Here is a 9875-nt window from a genome sequence, read left to right as displayed (position 1 = left end):
TGGCAACCAGAGACTTTGTTGTTACTTATCGCGATGCGAAGTTGACGAAAACCTGTTGTGAATTTAAAAACACTCATCTGGGAGATAACTACGCCAACTCACACCTCAGCTCCAGTGAGTCTCGGTCGTGATGTCAGCACGATTACCATAATGCACTCAAATTAAGAGCAGACAAACAAGTTGACAAAATTTACCTCATACGTCCAAATTTACGCGGATTTTGCAACCAGTTAATATGGCGCTTGCCAAGTTTATAAATCTTTCGTGTCAGAAACAGAATCAAATGTACGCTTATGTCTTAAGGTTATTCGATGAAGGAACTTCATACTTCACGGATTTGGAAATACTCTGAATTCAAATAGCGTTCTTAAGGTCAGAATAGAAAGCGGAAATATGACTTCGCAAACAAAAGTACCGCGTAATATATATATGCACCAGACAGAAACACTGCTCTTAAAGTTGTAATCGCATATTAAGACAAACCGCAAAACAGAACAAAACACGAGGTCATCATAAATACATTTGTTGCAGTAAGTGTTCAGACTCTTAAAATTTGACATTATGGCATTTTAATTGTTTGCAGAGAAAGTGGTATGGGTAGGCCTAATGCATGTATTTCTCAACTTTGGCAGGGTAACTGGTAAAAACCATCCTTCCTTTTGGGTAATATTATGTTTATTAAAATCGCAAAACGGATTCTGTGCTCAGAATTATTGATTAATCCCTCAAAACTCTCCGACTATAACTAGACAATAAAGTTCTTTCATATAATGATTATTGTGCTTTTCAGCAATACATGAAGATCAAGCCATTATTGCGGGTATTCTGAGCGAGGACGACTTGAAGCAAAGATATACTTCAGATGCGTCGTTCACATTTTCACCGTTTATTGTCGATCCGGAGTCCACGATGAATCAAACCAGCAGATTTTTGAAAGACAGGTAAGATTCGATGTTTTCGTGAAACAAGACGCATTTCTGAAATCCTCTATATTTCAGACATCACCGTGCAATTTACACTTTAGGCCGGTGACAGTCGTGAAAAGGGAATTGCAAAGTAAATAATTTTGTCTGACTGCAAACGTTCAAATAGCGCCACCTGTCATAGAGGTCAAGAGGTTATCCCTCAGACTGATCCCCTTTTGTCCTAGACAGTCTACCAGGCAAGCCTGTCATTTTTGCTGGTCTACGCCATCTGGCCCGGATCTAGCCTTGGCCAGGGAATATGGTGTTAGCTGAGACATTTTATGAAGTTGATAATGCTACTCTTCCAGCGGGAACCTATATATAATGCTTGAAGTAAAATTCGCTAGTCTTTAAATATACGTTATTTTCGGTATTTATAGAATAATTGAGATGTTAGGACCGGCGTTCTATGCCTCCATAGCCAGCGACAGTGACAACGCACCGCTGGACGACCCAGTATCCATGACTGTCTCCTATGGCTCGTATGCCGACTGTGATACCAGGCCCCGACTGATTTTCTGGGATCCGGGTTTGTTTCACTGTTGTTTGTTGATTTTCTTTCTGTTTGTTCTTTACAAATTTTAAACTGATGATTGATTCATTGACATATCAGTGTATTTATATAAAGCTAGCAGACCCACAGCGCATAAACAGTGGACAAAACCACTTTGCCACGTTTCCATTACTGAATTTAAAATTTGCTCTGGGACCGATATTTAGATCCTCAAACTTTTAGCATACTGTCTCTGTCTACCACCAGTGGGGACTTATTTTGAAGCTTAGGGAATAATGGAAATTTTTACCTATCTGTCTGAAAATCGAAAACTTATCGTCTCCATCTAATGTAGAAAATATTAATTTAATCAATTTTTTTCTCTTTTCCAAAATTGTGCACAGCCCTAATTGTTATTCCACGAAAATAGAATGAGTAAGATATTAGAAAAAATGTTGATTTCATTAATATTGAAGTTATCAGATCGACACAAGGTAACAACAGTATGACAAGTGTTCGATAATTTTGACATTTCGTGTATTTCAGCAACAAAACAATGGCACGATGCAAGTCATACCTGTGAAGACACGATGGACGAGTATCATTATGACCAAGATAACTGCACACTTACTGTGAAGGTCTGTCTCTCGGCATTTTTGTTTGTCTTTCTGTCAGGACTTCTGTAAGTCTTTACTGTCTGTCTGTCTGTCTGTCTGTCTGTCTGTCTGTATGTATGTATGTATGTATGTATGTACGTAACGTACGTACGTACGTACGTGTGTGTGTGTGTGTATGTATGTATGTATGTATGTATGTATGTATGTATGTATGTATGTATGTATGTATGTATGTATGTATGTATGTATGTATGTATGTATGTATGTATGTATGTATGATGTATGTATGTACGTACGTACGTACGTACGTGCATGCCTACGTACGTACATACGGTACGGACGGACGGACGGATTGACGGACGGATGGATGGATGGATGGATGTGCGGATGTATATATTACGTATGTATGTATGTATGTATGTATGTATGTATGTATGTATGTATGTATGTATGTATGTATGTATGTATGTATGTATGTATGTATGTATGTATACACTTATACATGCATTCTTTATCGTGTTACGAAAATGCGTGCCCAACGTTCGTGATATAATTTGGTACTTGGCGTGCTTTTTTCGTTTATTACATCGAACAGGTGTGTTCAACTACAACAGAGGACGAAGAATCTGATGTTAGCATCACAAAGAGAGATAAATCAACTGACATGTTTGCCGGTCCAAATCTATTCATACCTGCCGTAGTAAGCGAAGATTTTGTCAACAATCCACCTGTGATGACGTCATTAACTTCCTTCGTGATGCAAGAAGACTCGGGTACTTTGTCATACGCGCTGACTGCATACGATCCTGACGGCGATGACGTATGGTTCAGTTTAGACCCGAACACTTTAGATGAGACCTGGGGAAATGTTACGCTCCATCCGGATGGACAGTTTACCTATCGACCGTGTCTGGACTGCTTCGGTACCGATACAGCCGACATCATTGTTGAAGAACTCAGAAATGACCCAGTACAACCAATAGCGATACATGACACGGTAACATTCTACGTCGCCCCAGTCAATGATAACCCCGACATTTTCTTCGCTGTTGACGGGTTCAATATCGTAAATGATGACTTGTACTCTGTAATAGTCACCGTGGAGGAACGGAACCAACACAACGCAGCATACGTTGACTTCATGGCTCAGATCGGCGGATACGATGTAGACATATACGACAACCTTACACTGGTTTATGACGACGATTATCCGAAGCATGGTGTCATTGACAGAGACGACCAATTGCAAGAGTTCACTTTCATACCTCTGAACTGCCATGCTTCGCAAAGCGAAAACGCGGGATTGTCGGCATCTCTTGAATCGAATGGTACACCATTAATTCCCTTTCCTTGTGATCTACACACTCCCCACGATATTGACCGACTCGCCTGGGTTGTCTCTCGCGTCAGATACCTTCCCGATGAAAAGTTCTTCGGCGAGGACGCATTGCAAATCTACGTCATCGACCAAGAGGGCAGTGTCTCAAGGGTTCTGAGGGTGAACATTTATGTGCTTGAAAACAGGTGTGTCAACAATGGCACCTGTGTTGGCCCCGAAGATGACCTAGATTGTACAAGTGAGCGACGAAGTAACGGTTTCGATGGGTATGGCTGTGTGTGTCAGCATGGTTTTGAAGGACTTTACTGTGAACTTGAAGTGAATGAATGTGAATCAAATCCCTGTCCAAGTAATTACACATGCTTTAATCAGGTAACTTCGTACTTTTATACCCTCAGAAACACTTTGTACACTTGCATGCATAAACCCTGCATCGTATGACGTGTGTTACAAACAGAACACTCAATATCCGATAATTCATTTTTTTTCAGTCGGCGGTTGGGTTCGCCATTTCGATATTTGCTGTCCGACCCACTCTTCGTAACTCGCATTTTCTGAATCAGTCACCACTTTTCACCATTTCAGGCGGATGGATACCTTTGCCAATGCGAGAACCAAGACTGGCCCTGCGGATTCATTGAGGAGATACCCAGCCATGGCTGGGTCATAATTCTCTTGCTGGTTTTAGTCACACTCTCAGTCACCATACCAATACTGATTGCGTTTTATTTTTACAAACGCAAGAACGGAGGGAAGAAAACTGGGGCAACGTAAGTCGGATCTACGTGCTTTCTGGAATTTTTCATTATTGAAAGAAAACATTCTTTGTTGAAGCATTTCTCAATGCGTTTTTTGACATCAGCCTTGTAGTTCAGTTGTATGGTTACTGAAATGCGTAATCAAAAAAGGTGGATTACATTAAATAAGTTTTGGCATTTGAATATGACATCTTTCCTCTTTAAAATCAAGCGAGCGTAGCAATTGCTAATTTATCCGCATGAAAGTATCCCTTACTTATTTTAATTCACCTTAATGAAAGTATTCCTTCTGCCTTTTCAAGATTTCATAGGAATCTGATTTATAGATTGATATTTCCTGATGAGAAAAAAGTGAAGAATAAAAAGTCTTGCTCAAGTTTCACACATGAAGTAACAGTCTCCCGTGAAATTTTTTCATTTAGTTTGTGATTTTTTTTTTTTTTTTACATTTTGGCCAAAATTTTGATTACAGTGTTCAAAATTGGATAATTTGAAGTTTATGAGTGCAAAATTAGATAAATTGAAGCTTCTGTGCATGGAATTCCTGACATTCAACTGCGTGCCCATCGTGTCTCATTTGTGAAAGGTCCTTTTTTAGATTCAAGTGGTCATTTCTCTCGTTTAGTCGACGAAGTAACGCAGTACATCCCATGGAATCAACTCATGACACACACACAGATCCAACAGTGGAAGACATCGTGCAGCAATCTAGTGTCAAACACGTGACTGACAATCCTAGACAGGTAACATCAGTACATTCCTTCATAATGAATATTATAGACAAACACTGTAGTCATACTTGCCACAAGTTTTCTGGACTTGTTCGTACAGAAGAATTCGGTTTTGCTAAGAATAATTCTAAACGAGCGAAAAACACAGGTTGGACAGACGAATCCTTTGCGCACCTTGAGGATTTGGACGTTTTAATGGCATGTGCTCGTTCGATCGCGTCGTTATAATAGCGATCACTTCGATAAACACTCCGTAGTTTTTTGCAAGGAAGACGTACATTTACTTACGTCATTCTTGTCGTCGACACTCACAAAAATGTTCTTTTCACAGTACGTGCTGGACTACTGACTCTATGTCTTAGGAAAAACTACGGCACTATCAGTAACGAATAAAATAAAAAATCACATCGAATCATAAAAATAACAAAAAGTTCCCAAAGCAACTTTAGTTGTCATTCAAAGGGGTTTCCCTAACAATGAACTGAACGGCTTTTAATTGACGTACATATTTTGTGAGTTGATTATGATCAATCTCACGACAATTCCCATTTATTCTGTGTGGCAGGTTACTCGACCAGTATCATCATCTTCTGGAATGACTGTCATTGAAGACCTTGGAACAGAAGATGATATGTCAACAGATGATGGAAGACCAACATCAAGCGCTGGTCGTTTCATAACGGTACTCTTTTGTTAATGCTATTTTCATTGAGGTTGGGGGTGGGGCACAGAAAAAAACGTTGATTTCGCTTCCATGTACCAAGTCAAGGTTAAAACTTCTCTACTGTGGGCTTGGCAGACTTCGTCTTGAAAAATTGATTGGACGCCAAATATACGTCTTGTATTAAGCATACAAATTATTTGATGAGGAAGGTGAGAGACTCCAATTCAGTAAACAGAGCAACGCCTTATGCCTATATTAAAGTAGAAGAGTGATCTTAGAACCTAGCAAAATATATCGGTTTAGGAGAAAACGGTTTCAAAATGTCCATTCATCTTTTTGAATTCAGGTAAGCCCTCTTCCGACTGCTGATGAACTGATGGGCGATACTCCGGACGAGGCATTGCCAGCGATACCCCTACAGGAGCAACCAATGGGATCATTAGTTAGTCTCTCCCGACCGGTATGTTATAAGTTTGAGCTAAGGTTTCGTCAACGAAAAAGACAAAAATATGTGGTCTCTGTCCATTTGGCAACGAACTCTCTCTTTGTGTTCATTTAAATTTTCAAGACTCGAGTACTTAGGTGATAGCTCATTATTAGATGTCTTATGGAAACATCTAGAACCAGATAACTCGCTATTTCAGTCAAATAGCTCACTTAAATGGCAATCTGTAAATGACATTTTTACTATGAACATTCATAACAAATTATCGCAGTGATATACCTGATCACATGCCATGCCTCATCAAAACATCGTTTCTCGTCCTATTACGTTTAATCATGTTGTGATGTGATGTGATGTGGTGATGTAAAGTTAAATAATGCAATGAGATATGATATAATGCGATATGATATGTGGTATGATATATTGCATGATATTATACTTAACCGGTGTAGACTTGAACGACTTGTATTTGAGCGGCTTGGCCTGCGTTTTTCTGCACCTTGTTGCATCTATTGATTAGCGTTGTTTCTCTTGATCCACAAACATCGACACATTCAGCAGAATCTCCTATCACGGTGCCTCAATACAGCGAGGCCAATGAATGAAGAAGGTAAAAAATAGAAAAGTAATTGTCAATCCACGATTATACATGACGGTAATGATGATAGAATTTATATAATAACACTACAGTAGATGGAAATGTTGCAGCTGCTAGTTTGGAACAGGGTAGATAAATAGTAATATATGCGTCTCACAGCCATTATTATTCCTTCCCTACAGACGTCAAGAATTGCATGGGGCGCTTCAGATGGCAGGGAGAACTCCTTGGAAGAAAGTAACGTTTAGTAGACTACACACTTCGGACCGACGCAGAATTTTATGCTCTCGCCTTTTGATAATAATTAACATGCAAATATCTTCTTTCTTAATATTGCGAAATGACGTCACTCATAATCAGCCACAAACTGTTCTTCGATTCGAGAAGATTTTTTTGACACTTGTTTAGATTTTACGATAAGAACTTTAAAATTAAGGAATTTCTAGTAAATTTCCTTTCAAAAGCATTTTACGTACTTATATTTATAAACAAAAATTTGGTTCAGCAAATTGTGATCATCATTAAATAGTGATTTTGGAAAGCTTTGCCATTTGCTGAGGTATACTTTTAAGTCACTTAAGTCTATCCTTTTAGTTAAATGTTCTAGTAAATGTAAAAATGTCTTCTTCAAGAACTTGGTTCATGGTTATCACAAATATATTGATCCGCTACGAGAAGCATTCCAACGTATTAAAATACCATAAGAGCAGACTTCACTTGAAAATTGTATTTCTACTGACAGGCCTTGTTATCAAAAATAACTTACATTGTTTTGACACTGTGTTGTTGACTGCTTTTGATTATCTGCTTCGTCATAATAAAGTGCATCTGAAAAGCAAAATGGATGACATGTTGCTTAATTCATTTTTACTTTGTCACAAATTGTCCCTTTGTACTTCCACCCTTTTAGTCGTTCTCAAGATGAGGAACCTTGTCTGTTTAGTGATTGGGTGTGAATATTAAACATAACAATATCACATGCGTTGTGACAAGAGCAAAGTCGTAGCGAAAATCCCATCCGCATTTACTAAATATATGAAGTATGTGCTCCTGTTGACTTTTTGCGATTCGTAGTCAACAATTGATAAGTTTTGAGCGATACATGTAATTTTGACAAGTCGCTCTGTATAAGGGTCAAAGTATACCTTGAATGTTTGAATTCCTCGCATCTGATTCGCACAATTTTGTCCGTTTTGACGAGGGGGTCTAATTGCACCCTGCTAACCTGTTTCGTAAAAAATCACGGCCTAATATGTAATCCAGTGCAACACTGACCAGCTTAATTGCAAATCATAGAAAATACAAAAAAAAGCACGAACAATCTTCAGGTGTATTTAAGGGAGCGCTGCACCCAACATAGCTTATTTGCTCAAAAAAAAACTTTTTTTGCAAATATTCGTTCAATTTTAATTAATTATTAACCAAAGATTATAATTTTGTTTGGCTTCACCTTTTAGCTTGTCAAGCACTCGTATGTTGCGTGATAAAGAAGTGTTAATTTATGCAAATGTATGCAAATCACCCGATTTCCAGGCTTCTTTTTCCCCCAATTTCAAGATTTCCAAAGAATTTTACTCCACACTGGCTGTGTCAAATTTTCTGAAATTTTCACATTATGTTCTTTCAAAGATATATAACAAATTGACTATTTTGTTTGGCAATAAATTTCTTACCTTTTGAATAATGGGCATTTTAATTTTGCTTATCATGATTTTAATCACTTTTTTGAGCTTCAGTCTTTCAACCCATGCCATACTAGAATGAGGAATCCGATAGAAAATGAAAAATTAAATATTACATTTTAGAATATAGTATCAATAATATCATGTTTTTGACTTAAATTAAGTTTTCTCATTAATACCAAAATTGAGGATTTTTACCCCAAATACACACGCACTTCATTCTTCGAGTTAACTTCTGCTATCATACTAAACTTTAGAGTCTCTGCTTTCTAAAAAGAGGGGGTTTCCTTATCATCTTTGATGAGAAAAATTGCTTTGAAAAAAACTGTGTTGTAATATGCAGCTCCACCTTAAATATGACAGACTTCCATAGACGCTAATGCATTTACTTGGTAGTGCACAGTATGAGCCAAGCGCCTTTGAAATTAAGCCAGTTCGTATATAAATGAAAACCGATTAACGAGAGAAAAATTTGGACGACAACATAGGGCCACAGTGGTCAGTCTTGACAAAAGAATGATATCGTTGCTCGTTTAAAATATCTTAACGAACACGATATTCAAATTTTGACCTTATTTATATTCATGTCATTGCTTGTACGAAACTGTAGCACAGTACTTATTGAAATTTAACTGAAATGACGCATACTATGATTATGAAAAGTACAGGTGAGTGGTTCCCTGAACATTACCTGTCGTTCAATGTGTTAACCCTGGTCTCCGAATGAATGATAGTACTAACCACAGTCCCTCTGGATAGAAGGACTGTGTACTAACAAAAAGCGTACAGAAACACGCATGGAAATACAGTTAATTCAGTACAGGTGTGTACATATGGATTTTTTATACCACAATCACGTGATCTCTTTACGAACTGAATTTCTCGGCCTCATACATTCTTTTGTTCAGGAATTGAACCAGTTTGGTTTGCGCTTTCCCGAGCATGGGGCTAACGCGCAGGTTTTTTTTGTTACACTCTATGATGGGCAGAGAATAAAGTATCTATCTATCTATCTATCTATCTATCTATCTATCTATCTATCTATCTATCTATCTATCTATCTATCTATCTATCTATCTATCTATCTATCTATCTATCTATTTGTCTATCTATCTATCTATCTATCTATCTATCTATCTATCTATCTATCTATCTATCTATCTATCTATCTATTTGTCTATCTACCTACCTGTCTGTCTGTGTGTCTGTCTGTCTGTCTGTCTCCCCACTCTCTAAAAGTTGAACATACGGATTTTAATCCTGCACGCTATGGACATTGATAGCATTTATTCTCTATTACCGTAATAGCTAGAGTATAGCCTTTACATCTCTGCGCCTCGACTTTCAAACATTTTTCCCTTTGCAAATATATATAATTATCACATTGTAAACATTGTAAATATCGACACGGCGCTTTATATCGTTAAACAACAGGCTATACTAAAGCTGCCTCCATCTACCTACTTACCTCTCCACCATACCTGCTTTTACATGTACAACTATCTATATCGCCCAACTTCCACCATTACATCAAATATTGTCCATATCAGTCCGTGGTCCTTTAATTTGGTCGCTTTACAAGC

At 37.9% G+C, this 9875-nt stretch overlaps 1 protein-coding gene across 1 annotated transcript; it reads left to right on the top strand.

Annotated features, from left to right (window-relative positions):
- Nucleotides 1–816: 816 nt before the first annotated feature.
- LOC139138761 (uncharacterized) lies at nucleotides 817–7471 on the top strand. The gene is made up of 9 exons (XM_070707271.1): nucleotides 817–941; nucleotides 1346–1494; nucleotides 2005–2096; nucleotides 2671–3786; nucleotides 4000–4184; nucleotides 4771–4915; nucleotides 5469–5585; nucleotides 5914–6027; nucleotides 6793–7471. The coding sequence occupies exons 1-9, from the start codon at nucleotides 910–912 to the stop codon at nucleotides 6856–6858; spliced, it is 2016 nt and encodes a 671-aa protein (XP_070563372.1). The 5' UTR covers nucleotides 817–909; the 3' UTR covers nucleotides 6859–7471.
- The last annotated feature ends 2404 nt before the right edge of the window (nucleotides 7472–9875 follow it).

The sequence above is a fragment of the Ptychodera flava genome, chromosome 8, assembly GCF_041260155.1.
Source record: "Ptychodera flava strain L36383 chromosome 8, AS_Pfla_20210202, whole genome shotgun sequence".
Classification (NCBI taxonomy): Eukaryota; Metazoa; Hemichordata; class Enteropneusta; family Ptychoderidae; genus Ptychodera; species Ptychodera flava.
This window is presented reverse-complemented; position numbering and strand designations above follow the sequence as displayed.